Source organism: Accipiter gentilis, chromosome 29, assembly GCF_929443795.1.
Source record: "Accipiter gentilis chromosome 29, bAccGen1.1, whole genome shotgun sequence".
Lineage (NCBI taxonomy): Eukaryota > Metazoa > Chordata > Aves > Accipitriformes > Accipitridae > Astur > Astur gentilis.
The window spans coordinates 2260446-2286178 of record NC_064908.1 but is presented as its reverse complement, the minus strand read 5'-3'; the positions used below and the strand labels follow the sequence as shown (position 1 = coordinate 2286178).

At 48.4% G+C, this 25733-nt stretch overlaps 1 protein-coding gene across 1 annotated transcript; it reads left to right on the top strand.

Moving 5' to 3' along the window:
* Positions 1–67: 67 nt before the first annotated feature.
* Positions 68–25660, top strand: CR1 (complement C3b/C4b receptor 1 (Knops blood group)). Its single transcript, XM_049832555.1, is given in 40 exon segments — positions 68–140; positions 1699–1887; positions 2566–2748; positions 2921–3100; positions 3295–3477; positions 4135–4317; positions 4490–4669; positions 4864–5046; positions 5330–5554; positions 5852–6043; positions 6299–6398; positions 6734–6819; positions 7785–7979; positions 8370–8549; positions 8654–8845; positions 9017–9116; positions 9299–9384; positions 9951–10145; positions 10380–10562; positions 11626–11808; positions 11960–12142; positions 12317–12499; positions 13101–13292; positions 13469–13568; positions 14261–14352; positions 14584–14778; positions 15523–15705; positions 16657–16839; positions 17093–17284; positions 17537–17636; positions 18199–18284; positions 19031–19210; positions 19849–20031; positions 20243–20408; positions 20954–21141; positions 21445–21627; positions 23299–23478; positions 23719–23748; positions 23913–23988; positions 24261–25660. Coding segments are annotated over 40 exon segments (6228 nt in total). The 3' UTR covers positions 24343–25660.
* Positions 25661–25733: the final 73 nt, after the last annotated feature.

The following is a 25733-nucleotide window of genomic DNA, read 5'->3' as shown; positions in this document are numbered from 1 at the left end:
GGGAACTGGGGTGCCCATATCTTCCTGCAGGTCCCCAGGAGCCGCAGTCTGCGCTGGGGACCGGAGCATGGTGCTCGCCTTCGCCCTCCGCCTCCTCGGCAGCTCCGCTTTGCTCCTTGCCACCGCGGCTGCGGCTCGAGGTAAGGGAGACCGGCAGGTCTGTGGCTCTGGGGCCTTCGTCCCGTGGCCTTCCTCTTCCTCATCTCTGCTCTTCTCGCTGATCCTTTTGCTTTTCCCTGTGGAGGCAGATAGGAGCCCTGTGCTGGTCCCAGGTGGACCTCGGCATGCCAGATCATGAGCATGAGAGAGCCTCTGAGCTCCTCCGCTAATGGAAGAGACCCTCTGGGATAGCACCGGGGCCGCCTTGTGCCCTTCAGTGGGAAAAGGAGTTATAACCTCGCTGCAGGAGGCTATGGGGAGTCTTTCACAACCTGCCCAGCTTCTCGTAACAAGGGGCTTGACCTATGTGTTTAAACTGCTGAAGTAAAGCTGGTTATGGATACAGCATCTTACAGCAGTGAGATAAGGGGCTTGTAATTATAGATTGTGTTTGAGCTCTGGCAAGTTGAAACTTGCTGTGATAAACAGAAATGCGTTCGCATGAGGCAGGAGGGTAAAAAGGCAAACAAGACTGTGCTGTTTGGCATGTTCGGTCTGAAAGCCCGCAGGGGATGAAAGCCTGACAGGTAGCCCAAGGTGCCCTCTTGTTTGGGACAGGATAGCCAAAACCTACAGAAACTCAGCTCCATCACTGCAGTATGGTTTTGTTTACTCCTTCCTGTCTTGTAAGTGTAGGTCCTGCAACCTGGCTGCCCTGGCAAGGTTTGAGAAGTGTTTTGGTACTGTATGGAGAATACTTCTACTTATATCCTCAGTCATGTTAATTATTGACTGGCATCTTGAGAGACCAAAGGCTGACCCTCCTGCCTTAGCTAGCTGCTGTGACCCTTTACTCGGTAACCCAAAGGATATTATCAGCGAGAGGTGTTTCTTTTACCTTCTTTCTACGTTCCCACATCAAATATTTGCCTAGTGAACAAAAAGCTACTTCCCTGTAGTTTTGGTTCTGAACATCTGTCTGCCTGCCTGCCTCTCTGCATGCCTGCCTCTCCATCTCTCTCTCCAGGGGTTCAATGCAAACAACCCCCAGGTACCCCTGGAAGCCCACCAGCAGGTTCACGGGTGGGTGCTGTAAGGTGCAGCAGAGGCTTCGCCCTCGCTGGCGTGGGTCCATCCCTGCACCATCACGGTGGTCCTGTGGGCAGCATGGCGTGGCAACCCCAGCCCACGCTGTGCATCCTCTGGCTGGCTCTCTTGTAAGGCCCCTGGTAGTACAGACCCCCGGACTGCACTCAGGTCGGTCCTGGACGGCCCTGCCAATGTTTCCGTGGGTCAGATCAAACCCAGGGGATGTGCTTCCCAGCCCGTGGGTTAGAAGCATGCAAGAAGGCTGTGAAAGGCTTCTTGACCTCACCGGGTGATTGACATGAAATCCTGGACACCCAGTTCTCACCAGCTGAGGAAGCAGCGCAGGAGGGAGTCCTGCAGCCCCAGGGGCACCCGCTGCAGCCTCCACCTCATCCCATCACTCGGGCATCAACAGGCTGCGTGGACACCATCAACACAGCAACCATCGCAGGCAGGAACAGCTTGAGAGCTCTGTAGGTAAACAATGTTTTATTTCTCTCTCTTTTCCAGCTACCCAATGCCGGTTCCCACGTATCCAGCATGGGAAGAGAGTATCCGTTGCTCGCTATATCTACAGGATCGGGGACACCGTAAGCTTCATGTGCAACACAGGGTACACCTTGCAGGGCTCCCGCACAAGCACGTGCCAAGCTGACTCCACATGGAACCCACCTCTGCCAGTGTGCAAAAAGGGCAAGTGTCCCAGCGCGCGGTGATAGCCATGGGGGAAAGCTCCCTCTTGCGTCCTCTCAAATTTGGTGGGAAAGCAAAGCTGGGATGCATCTGTCCTCCTCACTTCTCAAATGAAAGTGCTGCCAGCTCAGAGAGACAGAAATGGCTCAGAAGAAATGAGTCGGGGTGGGACATGGGGACGGCTGCAGCCTGCCCTGTCTTGAGCTCTGAGAGGGATGGGGTGGAGTTAACCCTGGGGCTGAGCTGCTCTGTAGCAGGAGGCTGTAACCTCCCTGGCACAATCAGGAGCCATAGGCCAGCCGCAGGGATGACACTATCTGCTGCTCCTGGGGGATTTCTGTGACTTTGCTTCTGGTCAGGTGTGCGATGTCTTCATCTTCCTCCTGGATCAGGAAGTAATCAAAAATTCTTGCTGCTCTTGCAGCTTCCACGTCAATGTGCATCTTCTACCAAATCCCATGATGTGCCTGTGAGTTCTTCTGCTGGGACTCTCATTATTAGTAATAACTTCCTCTGGCTGCAATGCGATTGTTATCTAGTGCTCTTGTACTTTTTGTTAACTAATACTTTGGAACAAAGACTGAGCAGAATTCCTGATCTTACCCAGATATTACACAAACAGTCCTAGTAGCATGCAAAAAGGCAAACAGCTGACCCGCAGGGCAATTTATTTTCCCTCTCCAGAGGTAACATGTCCTCGAGTACCAAACATTGCTAACGGGCTGCACAGCGGACAGTCCTTGACCAAGTTTTCCGTGGGAGTGACCGTGTACTACAGCTGCAAGAGTGGCTACGCGCTGGTGGGGAACATGTCCATCAACTGCACGGAGACCGGGGTGTGGAGCAGACCCCTGCCTCGCTGCGAAGGTGGGTGGATGCTTCACTGCTCGGTGTGGGGCTGGCAGAAAGGATGCTGCATACTCTGGTTGAAGGAACAGTGCAGACATGTTTACAGCAGTGAGGAGATGGGAGGGGGCTGTGTGTGCAGGATCTGGCCCATGCATTGAAGTGTAAAGGATGCTGTCCACGCTCCCTGCAGCAATCGGCTGTGAGATACCCAAGGTGCAGAACGGGAAGGTCCATGGGCTACAGAGCACCTACAAAGCTGGACAGACTCTGCACTTTGACTGTGACGCCGGTTACGCCGCAGAGGACGCCTACGAGACTCAGTGCCAGCCGGGGGGGATCTGGGATCCACCGGTGCTCATCTGCGAGAAGGGTGAGTGCGGGTGCCCACTGCTTCCCCAAGGGTAGCCCTGCCTGGCCAGGTGCTCCTTGCAGGCAGGAACAGCGTGTGCAGGCAGAGCAGTTCCTGCGATGGGCTTTAACCCATCAACACAGCATCACGCCGACTCCCTTCCCCTTGCACCCTGTTCTCTTGCTGAGTTAAGACTTTCTGTCTCCCTCTTGCAGTCCAACCATGTCCCATGCCTCCAGAGATCACCAATGGAAATCACAATGGCCAGGGCAAGGCATTTTTTACCATGGGAACGTCTGTAACATACACCTGCGATCCTGGCTACTACCTGGTTGGAAATGCCGTTGTGTTTTGCAAAGCATCAGGAAGCTGGAGCCGGCCCGGTCCTCGCTGTGAAGGTGCGTCTGTGGTCTGTCCCCTCGGGTGAGAAGCTCCTAGTGTGGCTCTGAGCACAGGGGACACCCTGAGCGTTGTCGCTGGGCCCTTCAGTGAGGGATTCAGTTCCTCTTTAATGAAGTATACAGTTTTATAATATGTATAGCATAAGCTTACATCTGTGAATTTTGAGCTAGGTATTTCTATAACTGTGGCTGCATGTGCCATACCTGTTGTGCTGTGGTTGGATGCTGGTGACCCCACAGTGTATGTCTAGGAACTGGTACATCACTTTACGTGAGACCAAGCGCAAAGGGGTGTCTGGAGCCAGCACCCTCCTCCCGGTGCTCCGGCAGCAGCCTGGCTGGACCATGCCCACGGTGAGGCAGCCGGTGATGGTCCTGGGGACCAGGCATGGGCATGGGGTGTGACACAGCCCTTGGGGGTAGACCAGCTGGATTTTTATGGATCAATTCAACCTTCTTTGTCAAGAAAAGTCAGAGGAGAGACAGGGGACCCAAAGTCTGGCTGTCAGGCCAGATCCGGCAGTACCTGGGGTGCAAGCCCTCTGCCCTCCTTTGCTTTCCCCCATGTCTGACATGCAGGAGGTTTGAGTTGAGCTGTCTCTTGGGCATCGCCTCTCCCAGACACTCTCATGGCTTTTTCCCCTCCCTCTCCAGAGGTAACATGTTCTCAGCCACCCAACATTGCTAACGGGCTGCACAGCGGACAGTCCTTGACCAAGTTTTCCGTGGGAGTGACCGTGTACTACAGCTGCAAGAGTGGCTACGCGCTGGTGGGGAACATGTCCATCAACTGCACGGAGACCGGGGTGTGGAGCAGACCCCTGCCCCGCTGCGAAGGTGGGTGGATGCTTCGCTGCTCGGTGTGGGGCTGGCAGAAAGGATGCTGCATACTCTGGTTGAAGGAACAGTGCAGACATGTTTACAGCAGTGAGGAGATGGGAGGGGGCTGTGTGTGCAGGATCTGGCCCATGCACTGAAGTGTAAAGGATGCTGTCCACGCTCCCTGCAGCAATCGGCTGTGAGATACCCAAGGTGCAGAACGGGAAGGTCCATGGGCTACAGAGCACCTACAAAGCTGGACAGACTCTGCACTTTGACTGTGACGCCGGTTACGCCGCAGAGGACGCCTACGAGACTCAGTGCCAGCCGGGGGGGATCTGGGATCCACCGGTGCTCATCTGCGAGAAGGGTGAGTGCGGGTGCCCGCTGCTTCCCCAAGGGTAGCCCTGCCTGGCCAGGTGCTCCTTGCAGGCAGGAACAGCGTGTGCAGGCAGAGCAGTTCCTGCGATGGGCTTTAACCCATCAACACAGCATCACGCTGACTCCCTTCCCCTTGCACCCTGTTCTCTTGCTGAGTTAAGACTTTCTGTCTCCCTCTTGCAGTCCAACCATGTCCCATGCCTCCAGAAGTCCGCAATGGAAATCACAACGGCCAGGGCAAAGGATTTTTTACCATGGGAATGTCTGTAACATACACCTGCGATCCTGGCTACTACCTGGTTGGAAGTGCCATTGTGTTTTGCAAAGCATCAGGGAGCTGGAGCCGGCCCGGTCCTCGCTGTGAAGGTGCGTCTGTGGTCTGTCCCCTTGGGTTGAGAAGCTCCTAGTGTGGCTCTGAGCACAGGGGACACCCTGACGGTTGCAACCAGATCCTCACAGAAGATTAATCCCATGTAAAGTGTTGCATGGTATAAATGAATTTCAAGCCCTTCTATTGTGACGGTGGGGCTGGGGAGGTTTATGTAGATGTTATGTTGATTTTGTTGTTGCAAGATTAACAGGCTGTGGGGTTTTTGTTTTGTTGTTCCAACTCCTTTTGTACATCACTCCTGTACATCATCATTTCCAGTGACTGTCTGCGTAAATCCAGATATAGAGAATGGATGGCAAGTTGATGGTCAAGGACTTATCTCCGCACCTGGACAAATGGTGACATTTCAGTGTCACACTGGTTATGCCCTGCAAGGCAGTGCTAAAATCTTCTGCCAGGAGGATGGCAGCTGGCACCCTCCTGTTCCCGTCTGCAATAGACTGTACGATTACCAGGAGTTCTCAAACAGGCCTGGATTTCCAGGTAAATCATGACATAGCTGCCTTGGGGTACACTACTATTTTATGTCCCCTAACCCCGTTTAAAAAATGTGGTTAAACCCTGTGGCGGAAGATTTATCTACGTCCTGGGAATAAGAACCTGGTCTTCTGGAATCCTTTGGTAAAACATGTTGTGTTTGTTTAATAATGGCTATATTAATCAAAATAAACAAATTTGCAAGGCAAACCAAACACCCTTCCTTGTAACAGTGTTCTTCCTGTGCTTGCACCCAGCATGCCTGTCCTGCCTGATTCTCATGCTTGTTTTCTTTCTCAATAGGTGGTTGTGGTGCTCCTACAAGGTTACACTTTGCGGAGCTAAACGAGGAGCATAAAAATGAGATTGATTTTTCTGTTGGGAAGACTGTGCAATACACTTGCCGACCTGGATACACTAAACACCCAGGAATGTCACCTACTATTACATGCCTTGAGAGCGGAGTGTGGTCAGAAGCACTAGAGTTCTGTAAAAGTGAATAGCTCCTTGATTTGGTGTCCATTGTTCAAGAAGGAATAAGTACTAGGTTCTGTCCATGCTGCAAAAACCTTAAGTGTTATTCTGGTATTCAAATAGTATGTGACTAGTAAAGCCATGTAACTTTATGCTATTCAAAACCCATTTGGGGATAAGTGGAAATGTGGACAGGTTACTGGAGTCATAGTTGTATCTGTTGTACCATGGTATAGACAGACAGAAGCCTAAAATGAGGGTTTTTTTCTCCCCCAGGAAAACAATGCAGTCATCCTGGTGAACCTGTGAATGGGAAAATTATTTTCCTAACAGATCTCCTGTTTGGGTCAACAGTGCTCTACAGCTGTGAAGAAGGGTAAGTCCTGGTTTTGGCCACTGCTTAAAAGAGCAAGGAGAGATGTATTAGGTAAGTCTCCCTTTTTCTCCTATTCATTCATTCCCAATAAATGGATTCTGTATGGAAGCCACTGTATAGAGTTCTGTACCTATATAACACATAAGGTGTTTGCTATCTTATGTATACATGTATATACTAGAAAACTGGTCAGGCAGAGCTAGGAAGGGAACTTCTCCTTCAGGGCCACAGCCTTGCTGTCAGCAGGGCTGATCACACCATCCGGAGTGCTTAGGAGGAGGTAGTAACTCCAACTGAAATGACTTGGGATCAATGTTCAATCCTTTTAACACCAGGCACAGGTTAATTGGACAACCCAGCAGACGATGTGAGATCTCTGGTGGACATGTTGCATGGAGTGGTGACATTCCCACTTGTCAGCGTAAGTAGCTTACAGCTCTGGGGATTTGCATGGATTCGGTAAATATTTTCTAGCAGAGACTGCTGAATCTTTCCAATCAAAGCTTTCAAAGGGAATTTCTGTGCTCTCTGGGCATGAAAAAAATCAGAAAGTTTTGATGTCATAAGAAAATGTTCTGGGAAAAGGTGTAAGATCTCAAAGCTTAATGGATTATAGGAAGCAATGTCTCAGCCAGAGCTTTTTCAGCAGTACTTAGGTTTCCTGTCTCTGACTAACATCACAAGCCCATTACAAGAGATGAAGGGAAAATATTATCTTCATCTTAAGGGCTGTTACTGTTAGACACAGAGAGACCAAGTTTCAATCCCAAGGAGAGGCAGAGTGCTGTGGGAGGCTCAGAAGGGGAATCCCAAAGTCCCAAACTGTGGGCTCTCTCTTTCACTCCGAGCACAGATAACTGTCGTGAACATGTAGAGCTGCTGGGCTGCACCTCAGCAATTACACCCAGGTGTTTGCTGATTAAGTAGTGTCGCTGATCAAGTGACAGTCTCATAGGAAGAAAGAAACATACTGGTACATGCTGAGATTTTAAAGCATTTTACGGCTTCTCCAGGTACATATTAATCTAAGGTGACATACAGATTGCTGCCTGTGCATGCTTTTGCACTCTGTGCAGCTGAAAAAACAGGATTGTACACAGGCAATGCAAAATAAATATTTGCTCTTTTATTTCTTAAACAGTAGAAAAGATAAAGCATGTAGGTGTTTCCTCCATAGAGGTTTGTCTTACTGGTCTGCTTTCTAACTGTCATAGAAATTGCTGGCCAGGGAGATGGGATCCAGTTGCCTATAAGGCCTCAGCTAGAAGATCACTTCATTGCAGTTACTCCATCTCTAGGACAAGTGTTTATGCCCCACAGACTGAGGGATTTCAAGTCCTTTGGTGCTGCTGTTGAATTTAGAAGCCTTGTTCTGTGCCTCTGCAGGTATCCCTTGCAAGCCGCCTCCGGACATTCCCAATGGGAAGCACACGGGCAGGCTGCTGGATGAATTCTACTTTGGCACATCTGTAACATACACCTGCAACCGCGGGTACCCACTCCATGGAGAGCCCTCCATCTACTGCACCACCCGGGATGGGAAGAACGGCGAGTGGAGCGGGCCCCCCCCGCAGTGCGGAGGTAGGGTTGTGTGTGCACGTGTAAATACTTGAGTGCAATCCTCCCAGCCTTACTGCTTCATGTTCGGAAAGACTAGGAAACCTCCAGGCAATTGCACTTCTTGCCCAAGTGCCTGCTAGGGGGGCATTTGCAAGGGGGGGATTTGCAGCTGAGGCCAGGCAGAGGAGGCTGGAGGACCACCCACTGCCGCCAGCATCCCCGGCCTCACCCTTCAGTTTGGGTCTCTCCCTCAATGTTTGACATTGCTGGATGCAGGCAGTACATCTTCTACGGGAAAATTATTTTGAGACTTGTGTCTTAAAAGGAATTGCAACCCTAAGTGGCTTTGCGGCTGCACAGCTCTGCACTGTGCATAAGGGCCTGTTTTGAGGACCTGCACTTCTTTTCCAGAGGCAAGATGTCCTGTCCCGCAGGTCCAGAATGGGAGAATAGTGTCTCCTAGGACTGCCTACACGCACAAGGAAACCATTGCCGTTGAGTGTGAACCAGGCTATGTTCTACACGGCCACAGAGTGGTACAATGCCAACTAAATAACACCTGGGAGCCACCCGTGCCAGTCTGCGAGCAGGGCAAGTGTTCAAACAGCACTCTGAATGTTAACCTTCCCCCTGCTCTCCCAAATCTGCTTTTTCTTGACTCTTTAACAACTGGGCTGGCTTATCTTTCTTAGTAGCTGGCTGCAATGCACCTACCAGTCTGGCGTTTGCTGAGCTGAAGAAGCCGTACAGCAACCAGACCGTCTTTCCCGTGGGGAGCACGGTGGAATACGTGTGCCGGCCTGGGTATGCCCAGCACCTGGGGATGTCGCCAGCCATCACGTGCCTTAGGAATCAGACATGGTCTGGGGCGCTGGAGTTTTGTAAAAGTACGTCCTGCAAGTGCTGAAACACCTATAGTGTCAGGCTTGGCTGGATTTTCACATTTTTCTAGTTTTCTGGATTTCTGTACTTTATGCAGACTGCTCTCTGTGTTAGCATCCCTGGCTGGGATGTCAGTGAGCAGCTGAGGGCTAACGGTGGCTGGCATCCCCTTCTAGGGAAACAATGTGCTAACCCAGGGGATCCGGAGAATGGCAGAGCTGTTGTCCTGACGGACCTCCTCTTCGGGTCCAAAGTTAATTACACTTGTGACAAAGGGTGAGTCTTGCAACTAGCTGAATTCAGCTGCCAAGCAAGAGTGAAGCACATTTTCAGCTTTACATGAAGGAACGTAGTTCCCACATCAGAAGTCTTGGCTGACATTTACAAGGGTTGTAAAGAAATCTCAGCTTTCTTAATGTAAATTAATAAATTAATTAATAAATGTGCTGTGACTCCAGGTACAAGTTGATTGGAGGCTCTCAGAGAACATGTGAGGTCTCTGGCACACGTGTCTTGTGGAGTGGAGATGCTCCTGTCTGCCAGCGTAAGTAGGCCGCAACAAAAGGTCCTTGGAGATAGCTTGCAAGAGGAAGTGGTGCATCTTTCAAGACAAAGATTTTATTGCAAAAGATTTCTCAAGTCACTGTATGCATATATTTGTCATTTTTCTTTTTTTGTTTGTTTTCGATGCTTCTGAAAATGTTTCCAAAGGTCTTTTATTTATCCTGGTCCAAACTGGGAAAACCATTAATATTTTAAACTCCCTGTTACTGGGGTAAGTATTTCTCACTAGTCACATGTAGAAATGGTGTGGCCAGTCTCTCACTGCGTGTGTCACCAATCGTTACGGAAACGGAGGTAGGAATTGTCCCACCACCTCCAGACATGGGCAGCAAGGAAGTGACTCACAGGAGGGCACAGGTTATCCTTCCCACATGTGATTTTTTCCATACAAGGTTTGTCTCTGGATGATTCATTGCATCCAGAGAGCATCACCACTGAGATGGGTTCAGTCCCCGTTGGTTCCCTTCCTGGGCAGCGTGTGTGTCCTGCAGACCCTGGGTGCTGCTGCAGCACTGATGCTAAAAGCCACCTCGTACATGCCTGCAGGTATTGCCTGCGATCCGCCGCCAGACATCCCTCACGGGAGACACAGCGGGCAATTGATGGACACCTTCTCCTACGCGGATGTGGTCACCTACACCTGTGACGCTGGTCACCTGCTGGCCGGAGAGCCCTCCATCTTCTGCACCACGGCGGATGGGGAGCACGGCATGTGGAGTGGGCCACCGCCACGGTGCGGAGGTAGGGCTTGTCCATCCCCGCTGGGGAGATTTGGTTGTGAGTAGCAGAAGGAATGACCGTGGCTGCGGTGGGGGCTGCACCTACTGATAGGAAGACAGCAAACAAGACAGATATGTATTCAAAGGAGTTAATGGAATTAATTGTCTTCCTCCTTTTGTTTTTGAAGGTTGGATTTTTAAAGTTTTTCTTCTTGCCCTGTCCACTTTTCTTATCTGCCTTTCCTTCTCCTTCCAGAGGTGAAGTGTCCTCCCCCTCCAGCCATTGCCAATGGAAAGCACAGCAGCCAGCCCTTGGACACCCACCTTCCAGGCACGGCTGTGCAGTACACCTGCTGGGACGGCTACTCCCTCATTGGGAATGCTTCCATTAGCTGTACCGCTGCGGGAACGTGGAGCCGGCCCCGGCCCCGATGTGAAGGTGTGTTTGTGTCGGCTTCTTTTACCTTTCCCCAGGCCCTTTCTTCCTTCTTGGCTCTCAGTCTAATCGCTGCAGACCAAATCTCCAGTGAGAGGCAGAAACCAAAGGTCCCACAGGCAGGAGGAGCTCCATCTGCCTCTGTGGATTTCCCTTTCTGTCCCCCAGTAAGGACAGACTCTCAGGAGCAGTTGAATAATGGTATTTTGTCTAAGAATAAGAGTCAGTAATGTTGACATGCTCCAAAGAGTGATGGCAAGGTTCAGCAGCAGGTACTGCCCCCGGTCAGTGTCCCTCCACACCCAGGGTGGGCTTCATGTCCCCAGCGGTGCCTTGTGCTCTTCACTTCCAGCAATCGGCTGCAAAAGACCAGAGATCGAGAATGGAAAAACGACTGGGCTGGAGACCGTGTACAGACTCGCAGACACCATTGTCTTCGAATGCAATTTTGGTTACGCCTTGAAGGGCTCTCAAGAGTCTCAGTGCCAGTTTGGGGGCACATGGGACCCTCCTGTCCCCATCTGTGAAAAGAGTAAGTGTAATTGAGGCGGTGGTGGTAGCTGATTTCTTCTGAACCACTGTGTGACTGCACCTGGCAGGGTGCAACTCCCTCAAGTTGGAGTAAAGGGGCCACTCTCCAGGACTGGAAAGGAAAAACATGCACATATCTGTCCTCCTGTCTTCATAATCCCTATTCAGACCCCTGTTATGTAGGGCTTTCATCTCTTTTAAATGAATCCACAAAGAGACAGCGAGCCAGGCTGGTGTCTGATCTTGTTCACAAACACAGAAAGGCTAGAGCAAGCTGTTAGCACCACAGATGGAAACTAACCACTGTAAATGCCTAAATAGTGAGAAATGATCATTCTTGATGTCAATAAGCTTGAAAAACATGAAGGCTGGAAGATAAGTGAGGGTAGGATGGAAACATACTTCAAACAGTGACAGCCCTAGCTATTTGGGAAAAGTTTATGGGAAAGAAAGAAGTTAAAAGGCAGCCTTACCCTACAGTGGGTGTTTGTGGTACCAGCTCTTCACCACTTATGACTTTTTCCCCTCCTTGTAGTGCCACAGTGTCCTTCCCCTCCAAATATTAAAAATGGTCAGTATGAGAACATGGATGTGAAAGTGTTCATCCCTGGAGTATCAGTGAAGTACTACTGTGACCTGGGGTACGTCCTCACTGGGAAAACAACAGTTTCTTGTTTGACATCTGGAACCTGGAGCCTCCCTTACCCCCGGTGTGAAGGTGAGCTGTGAATGCTGTCACCCATAGTGAAAAGGGAGACCATCGTGGTTGCAGAGCCTTCCCTGAATTTTGGCCTCACAAAACCAAAGGGGGAACCCCTAGCTCTGGCAGCTGCTTCCCCAGCCCACGCTCTGCTGCTTTTCGCTTCCAGTGATCACCTGCATAAGCCCCAACATCCCAAATGGAGAAGTGGCTGAAGGACAGAGCGCTGTGTACCGTCCCGGGGCCAACATCACCTTCCAGTGCCACCCGGGCTATGTGCTGTGGGGCAGCCGTGAAGCCAAGTGCCAGCCCGACGGCCGCTGGGCGCCTGCTGTCCCCACCTGCGAGCCAGGTGAGTGGGGCACATCGGGGGTTTAGAAGGAGGATGCTTAGGGCCAGCCTCGTGCTGGAGGGGCCCAGAGCTCGTGCTCTCTGCCTCGCTTGCATCGTTTCAGGTGTGACAGTCTTTTGGTGTCTTACATGGGCTAAACCACTCAAATGCCTTTCTCTGCTCCTGCCCTGTTAGTGCTGCCGTGTCCTCCACCTCCCGTCATCGCCCACGCCACGCACGGCGCAGAGCTCGGGGCAAATTTCACCAGCGGCATGTCCGTCAGCTACAGCTGCCAGCCCGGTTTCTCCCTCCTCGGAGACCCCTCTGTCTTGTGCACGGCCTCGGGGAACTGGAGCCTCCCGTACCCACGCTGCGCAGGTGGGGCTCCCCGTGCACCCGTGGCTGGCTGAGCATCCGTCCCGTGCTCGGCTGATGCTGGAGCAGGCAAACCTGCCACCCCGCAGAACTGGCGTGTGGGGAGGGGGGGACTGCACGTGCAGTGACGCCCAGGGGTCCAAGCGTGCTTCCAGCACATGCAGGATGCTGCTGTGCTCATTTTGGTGGCATTGGGAATAACCTGGTAGCATTTCTAAAGCCTGTGGTTTTCTGCAAGGAGACAGTCTTGGGTGTTCTAATTTCTGAAATTGCAGATTCCTGCACTCTACAGCCCAAAGATGACACGCTGCATGGTGGCAGCGCTGCAGTGTAGGATGTGCAGAGTGTGGAAACACCAGACTGGCTAAACTGTTTTTTTGGAGGCCTTGTTTTAGTTTGGGGGTTTTCTTTTAAGAGCATATAAATTAGGTGCATGTGTCTTTACATACTAAGTAAGTGCTAATTTATGTAAACAAATGTCAGAATACATAGAAGATATATCAATACCTTGGGTTTGTAACAGTGCCTACCAAAGCCCTTGTTTCTCTTTAACTGCATTTCACAGCCAGGATGTATTTCTCATGTGCGTTTTGTTTCTTGGCAGCTGGCTGCGGGACACCAACAATATTATCGTTTGCTGAGCTAAACAAGGAGTATAAAAATCAGACTGTGTTTCCTGTTGGGAAGACTGTGAAATACACTTGTCAGCCTGGATACGTGAAACATCCACAGATATCACCAACTATTATGTGTCTTGAAAATCAAACGTGGTCTGAAGCCCAGGAGTTTTGCAAACGTACGTTTTGCAGATGCTTCTAGTTTGTTTAAACTGCAAGTGTGATGACTGAAGCCTTGTAATTTCTCCTTTTCAATTCCCTCCTCTGGGGTGTTTGGGCAGACTCCTAGAATTAGTGTCCCTTTTCCTATGGCATTGAGTGAAAGAAGCTTAAAATCAGGTTGTCTTCTGCCCAGGGAGAAGGTGTGATCATCCAGGAGAACCGGAGAACGGCAGAGTTATCGTTACAACAGACCTCTTCTTCGGGTCAACAGTGAATTACACCTGCAATGAAGGGTGAGTCCTAGCCAAGCTCCTTCGCCTTACTGAGGTGAAGTCGGCAACGCGTCTGCTCTCCCTGCAACTCACAGGCAACGCGTGTCTTCCCACAAGAGACCAGTGCTTGCGGCTCTGAGCTTAGAGCACCCCAGTGTTGCCTGCACAAGGTAGTGCTGGAGGAGAAACTGGAATTCTCAGGTGCTCAGAGAAAACAGAAATTATCCAAATGATCAGTGGAACCCTCAGAATCCTCTGCGTAGTTTAAAACAGTTTTGGCACTAAATCAATTCTGGTCTTCACAATGGTCTATTTTTAGTCCCCGTGGCAACAGAAATTGGAGAAGGGGATTTATTTATAAATTTTTAAACGCCAATTAGAGGGCATGACCGCCTGAGTCTGGTTGTGTGGAGCGTATGAGGGGGAAAGGGGGGTTCATTTTGGAAGCTTTGGCTTAAATCAGACGTCATTACAGTGGACTTTTCTAGAGGAGAGAAGGAAGAGGAGAGGGCATGGCAGCTCCCTAAGCACCCCAGGGGTGTACTATCTGTGCTGACTGAGGAGACCTGAGGGGAGGTTCCCCATATAAGCCAAGGTTCACAGCTTGAAAATGGCAGTATTAGATCACAACTAAGGCAATACTTGGTGGCTGTGGGAGATGCGATCTCCACAGACAGTCCTGTAGTGACAAGAGTGACTTTGTTTGACCCCAGGCACAGGCTGGTTGGAACATCCCAGCGGCAATGTGTGATTTCAAGCTCTGGGCCGCGGGTGAGGTGGAGTGGTGATGTTCCTGTCTGTCAGAGTAAGTATGTTGCGGCAGGAGCCGAACAGCCTGATAAGAAACCAAACACAGCACGAGAAGATTGAGATCAGTGCTTTCCTTGGGAAAGATCTTCCAAGGCAAAGACAGAGAGCATCACCGCTGAGATGGGTTCATCCCTATCGGTTCCCTTCCTGGGCAGCGTGTGTGTCCCGCAGACCCTGGGTGCCGCTGCAGCACTGATGCTAAAAGCCACCTTGTACATGCTCGCAGGTATCGTCTGCGATCCGCCACCAGACATCCCTCACGGGAGACACAGTGGGCAACTGATGGACACCTTCTCCTACGCGGATGTGGTCACCTATACCTGCGACGCCGGTCACCCGCTGGCTGGAGAGCCCTCCATCTTCTGCACCACGGTGGATGGGGAGCACGGCATGTGGAGTGGGCCACCGCCACGGTGCGGAGGTAGGGATCGTCCGTCCCCACTGGTGAGGCTGCGGGCAGGGCAGGGTGCACACAGGGACGTGCTGCGGAGCAGTGGCTGTTCACAAGACAGGAGGGACCAGGGCACGACAGCGCCCTCATCGCCCCTGCTGCAAGAGGCCTTTGGCACTTGCTGAGGATGAGCGCACAGAAGTAAATGCTCCTAAATCCAGAGGGTTGAAGTATCTGGATGGACTGTGGCAGTGAGCAGCAGCTGAGGGATACCTGTCTGATACTTCCGCATCTCTTACAGGCTGGCAGCTCTCAGCCGCAATGTTCCTTTGTACCATGTCACTCATTTTTCCATATTCCTCCTCCTTCTCACTAGTGACATGAGTTTGGTTTTGCCCTCTTCCCCCAGTGTCGCAGTGCTCTCACCCTCCAGCCATTGCCAATGGAAAGCACAGTGGTCAAGCCACGGCAGTTTTCATCAGCGGCATGTCTGTGAGCTACACCTGTGATCCTGGCTATGTTCTTGTCGGAGAGGCACAGCTTAATTGTACTTCTGGAGCTTGGAGCGTCCCTGCCCCTTGGTGTGAAGGTGCCTTCACTTGCCTTTTTCACTTGTGGATATGCCAGTGATACAAAGGGATTATGGGAGAAAAGAAGGGGAGAAAGTGAAAATCCATACTTGTACTTAGAGAGACTCAGTTCTCTAGGGCTAAGTGGGAAAATAGAAAACCCAAAAGCCCATCCTGTTCTCAGTGAAGATTTCCTTCCCTGCAGAGCGGCTGTGTCCCTCCCCATCGGCGATTGAACACGGCCAGCACGATGCCAAGGATGTGAAAATGTTCGTCCCTGGAAAGTCTGTAAATTACAGTTGTGACCCCGGCTATTCTCTTATTGGAAAAACAACTCTATACTGTACAGACAATGGAACCTGGAGCCTCCCTTACCCCCGGTGTGAAGGTGAGCTGTGAATGCTGTCACCCATAGTGAAAAGGGAGACCATCGTGGTTGCAGAGCCTTCCCTGAATTTTGGCCTCACAAAACCAAAGGGGGAACCCCTAGCTCTGGCAGCTGCTTCCCCAGCCCACGCTCTGCCGCTTTTCGCTTCCAGTGATCACCTGCATAAGCCCCAACATCCCAAATGGAGAAGTGGCTGAAGGACAGAGCGCTGTGTACCGTCCCGGGGCCAACATCACCTTCCAGTGCCACCCGGGCTATGTGCTGTGGGGCAGCCGTGAAGCCAAGTGCCAGCCCGACGGCCGCTGGGCGCCTGCTGTCCCCACCTGCGAGCCAGGTGAGTGGGGCACATCGGGGGTTTAGAAGGAGGATGCTTAGGGCCAGCCTCGTGCTGGAGGGGCCCAGAGCTCGTGCTCTCTGCCTCGCTTGCATCGTTTCAGGTGTGACAGTCTTTTGGTGTCTTACATGGGCTAAACCACTCAAATGCCTTTCTCTGCTCCTGCCCTGTTAGTGCTGCCGTGTCCTCCACCTCCCGTCATCGCCCACGCCACACACGGCGCAGAGCTCGGGGCAAATTTCACCAGCGGCATGTCCATCAGCTACAGCTGCCAGCCCGGCTTCTCCCTCCTCGGAGACCCCTCTGTCTTGTGCACGGCCTCGGGGAACTGGAGCCTCCCGTACCCACGCTGCGCAGGTGGGGCTCCCCGTGCACCCGTGGCTGGCTGAGCATCCGTCCCGTGCTCGGCTGATGCTGGAGCAGGCAAACCTGCCACCCCACAGAACTGGCGTGTGGGGAGGGGGGGACTGCACGTGCAGTGACGCCCAGGGGTCCAAGCGTGCTTCCAGCACATGCAGGACGCTGCTGTGCTCATTTTGGTGGATTTGTGCATGCATATTCCTGCATATTAGTCTGTCCTTGCCCTTTTTTCATTTTCTTTTGTCCTCTCTCTTTAGTGCTGCAATGTCCTTCACCTCCAAATATTGAGAAAGGAAATCACAACAGCCAGGACTTGGAAGTTTTCACTACTGGCATGGTTGTAAATTACAGTTGTGATCCTGGCTACAGCCTCCTTGGAGAGGCATCAATTCAGTGCACTGACTCTGGAAACTGGAGCCTCCCTCTTCCTCGCTGTGCAGGTACGCTGTGGTTCCAATATGGGAGTTATGGATAGTCTGGGAATTTCTGCTATTGAAAGCCTGTAGGACTCATCCTTTCCCTTAGTCTTTCCAAGATTTTGAATCCTTCAGTCCTTCCCCTTTGTTTCAGTTTTGCATGTAACCTTTTATCATTTTGCTTGTAAGCTTTTATCTATGCATACTCAATATACATTTTAAAACAATTTTGTGTAGTCGATATCCCTATTTCTCCCTGTGTTTTCTTTCCTGATAGGTGGCTGTGGTGCACCTCCAAATTTAACCTTCGCTAAGCTAACTGAGAAATACAAAAATCTGACAGAGTTTCCTGTTGGAGACACTGTGCGATACAGCTGCCAGCCAGGATACATGAGACACCCCGGAGTACCCCCAACTCTGACATGCCTCAAAAACCACACGTGGTCTGAAGCGCTAGAGTTCTGTAAAAGTGAATAGCTCAATCAGTTTGATGTTGGTTGTTGAAAATTGTCTAAGCTACATTTGTGGGTTTCTTAAAGCAATTCTTTAAAAAATGATTCATACATGGCTTCACTAGTCACATAGTTTGTGCAGCTATTGGCCTTTTAAAAATTCACATCTTTATTGGTGCCTAAATGTGGACAGATCCTTAAGATACCTTCTCATAGTGCCTTACAAAACTGCAAGAGAGGAGTTTAAACTCAGCCTTGTTCTTTCCCAGGGAAGCAATGTAAATACCCAGAAACACCAAAGAATGGCAGAGTTGTTGTTCTGACAGATCTCCTTTTTGGGTCAACTGTGAGACACACGTGTGAAGAAGGGTAAGTTCCATGCTGCCTTTGCTGACTCCATTTCTGAGCTCGGTGTTGGGCAACTTACAGTAAAGGCTCAGAGCCCACTCTGTGCGGGCCATTCTCCCACAGCAAGCCAGAATTTGTATTTTGTTCCAGTTATGCCATAGTTGCTTGCTCAGGAAAGGAAGTGTCTCTCATTTTTCCCTGCCTGTGCTCAGTAGATTACTTTGCAAACTTGAGTTTCAGTCTGCCTTCTCAGATGGCCACCCAGCAGGAGCTGAGAGTGCAAGCAAGCATGTGCTGCGAGGAGGCTCCAGCAGTTTGGAAATCACTTGGGTCTGAGTCCTGATTTAGCACCTGACCAATCTAATCCACAGTAATTTGGGATCATTGCTGCTCCTCTTGGAGGTGGGAAGAAGGAACTTGGTGTCCTTCATTCCCATGTGTCAAACCAACAGAAACACCTCGGTGACCAGCCAGAATCGGGAGGCTGCAGAAGAAAACCTCTGGGGGTAGTGTCAGACTGGGAGTGCAAAATCCAAGCTGAATGACTTGGTATCAATTGATATTTCTTTCTGTGCAACTCCAGGCACCGGCTGGTTGGACAGTCTCATAGGCGATGTGAGATTTTTGGACCAGATGTTGCATGGAGTGGTGTTCTTCCTATCTGTCAGAGTAAGTAGGTCACAACCAGATCTGGCCCAGAATTGCCAAACTAAATCCTTAAAATTAAAAAGTGGCATTTCTTAAAATAACTAGAACCTTGAGGAATAAGACTTTTTAAGCATAATATTTCTCTAGGATTCTTTTGTTTTGCTTGCTTGTTTTGTTTCTTCTAAAAATCTTCCAGATGGTAGCTTTTGATCTTTCATACTTAGGTAGACTGGAGACTTGTGAGATGCCTGCAGAGATTTGCCCCTTTTGTTTCACAAACATAAATAATAAATTAAGGAAGAAATGTGTCTTGCAGTAGAAGAGTGGGATATTGAGTAAAACTGAACTGGGATCTTCCAAATACTGTACGTTTATCCAAATCACAAGGCTGTTTTGCAGGGTCTGATCATTGCAATTAGTCTTTCCTTCAGATGGAATTGCTTTGGAAGGCATGAGCTTGGTATAGTAAAGCAGTCAGGAGAATGGCTAACAGCACTTATGGATTTCTACACCATTTAATATATTTATTGGAATGTATTTGCATTATTCTGTTTATAGACACAAAACTACTTTTATACATACAGTAATGTGGTAACCCTAGGGTACCAAAAGAAATTTAAAAGCCCTCAGTTCTTGGAATTATTCTTCTGTGATTCTCCAAGTGTGAAGCCCCTCTGAGCAGTGGCACATGAAGGATGGACTTTATATGTGCATTAATTACAGCACATATATGGCTCCCTCTTTGAGATGATGAATTTATTTTTCAGAGGTGGTATGCCCAGTCCCACAGATCCAGAATGGGGGAGTATCTGTTCTTAAATATCGCTACACATACAAAGATACTGTAAGCTTTAAGTGCCGTAAAGGTTTCACCTTGCGAGGCCATCGCACAGCCCAGTGCCAAGCTGATAGAACATGGGATCCACCTGTACCAGTCTGTGAGCAGGGTAAGTGTCAGTACTCTGACTTGATAGCATTGCAGATTCCTTCCTGACTGTTCCTACCCACTCACTGAAGCCAAAGGTGGCTTTATTTTTCCTGTTTGCTCCAACAACTTAAAGGAAAAATCAGAAATTGTTCCTTTTAATTACACCTCTTGTCTCACACAGGGGATGAGCCAGATTTTAGGTAATGCTGTAAGTTAAGCACGATTTGCACTTTTCTCACCCTGCTTGTTGCAATCCATAATTCACATTCTCTTGATTTCCTGAAAGTGAGAAATTTGGTAGTTTCATAGCAGGACACTGACTATCAGAGAGGAGTGAAATTTTTGCTGGAAATATAAAGGCAGGATGATAGAAAATGAAGGTAAATCTGTGCCTTGTACTTGCTCAACCAAATATGTATTTTAAACTCTTAATACTGCATCTAGATGGAGTGGCAGAACACTATCATCATCCTGATACTACAACAAAGCCAGGTAGGTCTATTACAAGAAGAGGCAGGATTTACTAAACACTAAGTTTGCCTCCCAACCTGTCCTGCTTTTTGCAGGCAAGAGGGGTAATTGCACTTTTTTACTCTCTTGTTATCACCTTTTTTACAATTAACATCACATTCTTACCCTCTCCCTCTCCTCTTTCAGTAGTGAAGTGTCTGCCTCCTCCAAGCATTGCTAATGGGGAACACAGCAGTCATTTCTCAGACAATTTTGATGTAGGAGCACTTGTGCACTACCGCTGCAAACATGGCTTCTCCCTCATTGGCAATAAGACTGTTCGTTGTACAACATATGGAGTCTGGAGCCATCCCCTTCCTCGGTGTGAAGGTGTGTTTATGCTCTTTTCACTGAATCTTCTCAACTTTCTAAATGCATTAAAGACATAGTGACATTTGCCTAAGGACTTTCTGAATGAAACAAGCTGTTGCTTCAAAAAACTCCACCACTAAAGAAAGAATGAGGTCTCTGTGAACTCTGTGGTCTCTATCCCACACAAGTTTCACTGTCTAAAGGTTCTTTATAGCCTCCCTGTCCACAGTTGGCTGTGTGAGCCCAAGAGTTGGGAATGGAAAAGCAATCAGGTTGGAGTCCCTCTATAGGCCTGGAGACATCACTACAATGGAATGCAACACTGCTGTTGTCCCAAAATACAATCCCAGTGCCAGCTTGGGGGGCACATGGGATCCTCCACACCTCAGCTGTGAAAGAGGAAACCATGTGTTATCTGTCCTTGGATGGCTATCCTTTTCGACCTTATCACTCTTGGTCATGTGTTTTAACATGTTTAGGAGGTGATTCAAATCCAGAGTCTAGTGTTCAGATCTGAAGATCCATCTATCCTATTTTCTCCCATTCTTATTGCTGCAGTATCTGGTGCCTCAGTTTCTCAGTATGAATATGTTAAAAATGAGCTTAGGCCATCTTTGCCAGCCATAAGGAACCTGTATGGCTGTTGTAATAATACGGTCATACAAGTGTGGAATTCCCATTATATTTATATGAACTAATCACACTTCTTATCTGATAAACCAGGAAAGATGATGCTGGCTAATGTTCCTTTGTGTAAGAAGAAATGTGTGTGGTGCCATATGCTTTATAGGTGATTTGGGGTGAACTGAGTGCAGAGGGCTGGACAGGGCTGGCTCTGTGCGTTGGATTCAATGCTGTGGGTGTAAGCATACAGCCATTCACAGGTGCTCAAAAGTTCCCCCTCTTGCCTGTATGAGCTCTGTTTTGATCTGCACTTCTTTTTAGTGCTGTACTGCTCCAAGCCTGCAGAGATCGCCCACGGGTCTCTCAGTAGCCCAGCAAAAGTGTTTTTCACTCCTGGAACATCTGTAAGCTACATCTGTGAGCCCGGCTTCTCTCGCATTGGGACAGCATCCATTTATTGCACACAATCTGGAGCCTGGAGCCATCCTCCTCCGGTCTGTCAAGGTGTGTTTTGGTTGCAGAGAGCTAAGAAGAAAGGACATTTAACATGACTTGCCTTAGGGAAAGGTTTGTATAAGGACTAAATCCGAGTCCTTTACTACAGAATGTGCGATAAGAACAAGATCAAGTATACCCATTTCCAAAGCCTGATGGAGTTACAGGGTTACAAAATCAGTTGTTGAGTCTAGGTGAAGAAATTAAAGGGGAACAGTCAAGGCTAAAAAGGTATGGTGCCTTAGCTACTCTCTAGCAGTCCATCAGGATCCTCATGTCAACACTGTTGTTTGTGTCTCCCTGACTTTCCAGCTGTGAAGTGTCTCCATCCTCCAAACATCACCAACGGGAAGCTCAAAGGCAACATCTCTGACACTTTTTCCTATGGAGCATCTGTGTCCTACAGCTGCAATCCTGGTTATTCACTTGTTGGGAATGCTTTCATCAACTGCACGGTGTCAGGAACCTGGAGCCAGCCTCATCCTCAGTGCAAAGGTGTGTTTGTGCTTAGTTTGCTCATGGTTTTTGGAATTCACCACACACCAAGTGTGGTGGTGGCAGAACCAGAACTGGGCTGAGGAGATGTGCAGCCATGCTAATATACACATTTTACTTTGGGAAAAAATTAAATCTTCAGAGAGATACATGGGTCAAAATTTAAGCAGTAAAATCTTCTGCAGTGAACACTGAATTCCATCCCATTATTTTGCTTGGGAACCACTTTTATATCATAGCTAGACAGTGTTCATCTGTTGATTATGAATTTATCTACTCTGTGTCATCCCTGGGAAGAGTATGATATTGTTGTAAAGAAGCAGGACAGGAACCTCATGCTAAAAGTCAGAAGGATATGAGCACAATAGAGGCAATTCTGAAAGGCAGTCTTAATTCTTGCATGTTTTCCAGCTCTGGTCTTGTTGCTATGAATGAGTTGCATACCAGCTTTCCTCCATTAAAAGCTTTTTACTTTTAGTAGAAGAGGAGAAACTTTTTCCCTTCCCTTTTCTTCTCTTTTTGTGTCTCTCACTCCCCAGTTATCCCTAACAGGAAACAAAGGAAGTGATTACATCAGAAAAGTTGCCTCTGGTGTAGCGTTTGTAGATTACACGTGAGCTTGCCTATTCCGTTCTCGGAAAATGCCTCTACATCTGTGACTTGGCACTTCTGTGTCACTCACTGTTAAGGTCAGTCATCGGGCAAACTTGCCTAATGGCAATTTCATGAATGTCACAAGATTCCTAATGTGGGTGTTCCTGCATGGAAAACTGGACATTCACCGGAATAAATTCATTACCCACACAAGGTGCTTCCTTGGTGGAGTTGCACCCACCTCAGTGACTCAAGAATTGAAATGCGCTTGGATAACAATGAGAGGAAATAATGTACCAAGTGCTTATGTAAATAAGTCGGAGGCTACTTAAAGGAAGCAGTCTCACAGAAAAATTCTCCCTGCCATTCCACATTCTCGTGGTTTTGAAGTGTCCTTAGTAACTATTACGTGTGAAAGTAAAAATAAATATTAAAAGAACAGACATGAAACAAAGGCAAAATGTTACACATTGATGTTACCCCTTTGGTCTCCACTGAGAACCTTCTCCTCCAGAATTCTTGGGCTTGGACTGTCAAAGGTGATTAGACACGTAAATTGAAGCAACTAACTCACTTTGTTGAAATCAGTGGTATAAATAGCTTAGATGGCTGGACTAATTAATAAATTAACTATTGATAAATAATATGGCTGGTGACATCTTTTAAGGGCAAGGGACTTCTACAGACTAGAAGAGGGTTATAGGCAGTTGGCTTTAAAGCTCCCACTGCATTCTTCCCTGCATTCTTCACCTCTCTTCTCCAAAGGTTTTAGTAGCCCAGTATCAGAAAAATCTCTTTCTCTGGCAGACTTTTCCCAAGGTACCCCTACCACACATAGTTTTCCATCTGCTGTATCAGTGTGGAGTAGCTGATCTGCACAGATTTTCACACGTGGGAGTGAGACACCCACCTTCTTCTGCAGCCACAAAGAAAGCAATTACCCTGTGGAATAAGAATTAATTCCTGATTTCATTCAGAAAGAATTCAAGAACCATGTCTTAAATAACCCACAGTGTATTTCTTGTATTTTATGTTCCCTCTCATTAAATGTTCTTTTTTTGTTACTTCTAATTTCAGAGATCAGATGTGTATTCCCAGAACTTCAGGGTGTTAAGAAAGCCATAAAAGGAAATACTTATCGCTCTGGGACTAACATCACTCTTGAATGTGAAAGTGGTTACACTTTGGAAGGCATCAGTCAGATTCAGTGCCAAGAGGACTTCAGCTGGGACCCCCCTGTACCAGCCTGTAAACTGAGTGAGTGAAATGTGAACGAAGGAAAGATCAAACAGAAATATGCAAATGCATTTTAAAACATGCAAATATCTTTCCGTATATATATAAAAAAGTATATAGTGGTGTGTTTTTTAAGAAACCCTGTATTGTAGGCCTTAGCAGTAAAAGCTTTATTGTTAGTAGTGTATTAACTAGAGCAGCTGAGAAACACCATATTTTCTTAGAATAGTTTGCTGATTTCTCTTTTTCTCTTCCCTTCAGCATCACAGAAGTCTGGTTCAGTAGGCCTAGGTAAGCAGCTCAAAGATGGTTTTGTAGCCAGATCTTTAACTTTATGCAGTGGCCTCAGTGGCACCATTTCCCTCTGCTTACTTTGCAGATGTGCCTTGTTATGTCTTTTGTGCTGATATGCTTTAAAACATACAGTGAGAATAATACATGCTTTTCTCTCTCAGGAGTCGCAGCTGCAGGAGTCCTGCTTCTCCTGGGGGCAGGCATTGTCTGGAAAATTATTTCTAAGCAGAAGCAAGGGTAAGGCGATCTTCTGGATGTTCGCTCGTGTCCTTTGTTGCCAAGTCCCAAGTTTTACACACTTTATACAATTGGAATATTTTCCTGAGTATGCCTGGGTCTTGTAATTTTGTACCTTCAGCTCATGCTTGCAAGCTGTACAAGGCACAACAAGCCGGAATCGATGGTGTGGTTGTGTTGGTTTATTTCAAGACTCTCTTCCTAAGAGGAAACCTACCTGAGTGTTCTTTTACAACCCAATACAGTTCACTGTTTTCTTCTTTTTCACTTAGCTATTATCATACATATGAAAACTACAGTTACCAAACCCCTCTGAATGAGATTATGGAACAGAAATGTTCATGTGTTCCATAGAAGGTACGGATTTAGATTCCTCAACAGAAAATATCGGTTGTAGCTGCAAATTTGAGTTGTTCCAATATAGTCATTCAAGTAGAAAACTCCTTCCCCTCAATATTCTGGTAAGACGCTTTCTTTTGCTGAATAAAAGAGGCAGTTTTAAACACAATTTTTTTTTTTAAACATCCTATTTTTCTTTCTGACACCACCCTCGATGAGTGTGTTACCTATTCCATAACCTGAATAGGTGGTGCTCACAGGTCAGACTTGCAGACTATGCCTTGCTTCTGACATAAAGCTGCTTTTGTTTTATGAGGATTATGGGAGAGCTTACTCTCTAAATAACTACCTTAACAGCAGTAGCATCAGAAAAGGACACTGAACTGGGCCTTTGGGGTTTTTTGCTTGCTTTTACACTTACTGCAAAGCCATTTTTACTTATGGGTGAATCTACTTTCTATGCTGAATCTATTGCAGATAACAATGAATTTTCACTGTTAGCAGCAGTCTGAACATAATCAGCTTTGACTGCAAAATGGCACCTATAAACATTAGGTCTTTCTTTTTTTTTTTCTTCTTAAAGTCTGGTTTGAGGCAATTCCCCCTTTGAAACAATGCATTTCTCAGAGGTTCTCTCCTCCCACCCAGAGTTACGATGTAATCTCTAGACATCAGCGTGAAAAGAGGAGAAGTCTAATGTTAACGCCAGGATGTCATCTTTCTCCTAGGCTGAGCATCCGTGCTGTCACTCACCGGGCATTAAACTTGTTCTCTGCACAGAGAGCGGCTGCAGGTTGCATGGAAGCGTTGCTCACGTTGAGACTGAAATTCTGTGGTGAAAAAAGGCACTTTAGGATCAATGTTAACGCTCCTTCTGCTCCCACTAGTTACTGTAAGGATCTAACAAACGGTGCCGTTTCAGAGGGATTTCTTCTGTGCGCTGCTGCTGTCTGATAAGGATGTTTCCCGTCAAGATCGGCAAACCCTGTTACCACAAGACCCACCAGAGCGTTCCCGCGCCTGTGTGGAAGTCAGTTTGTTAAACCTAAGATTGTCTTAATGGCAACCGGATTCACACCTGTCTTTTTCTTCCAGGAACGCTGCTTTGCGGTGTTCCTATCTACGAATGCTTCACCCAATAAAAGCTTAATGTGGGACAGTAACTGCTTTAGGTTTTGTCTCTCCTTTGGCGTCCGGCCAGGTTTCGAAGCCTTTTTGTTTATTTTTAATACTGGTCTGCTGGGCAACAGGGGCGGTTTGTCTTTCAGAGGAGAGGCAGCCCCGCAGAGGGCTGTTCATCCCGGGGCCGGCACACCGCCGCCTTTTATTCTTAATTAAGCCTTTGTCGCTGCGCAACTCGACGCCCTTTGAAGCTTCTCCTCTTTCCCCGGAGACGTAGCGGGGGG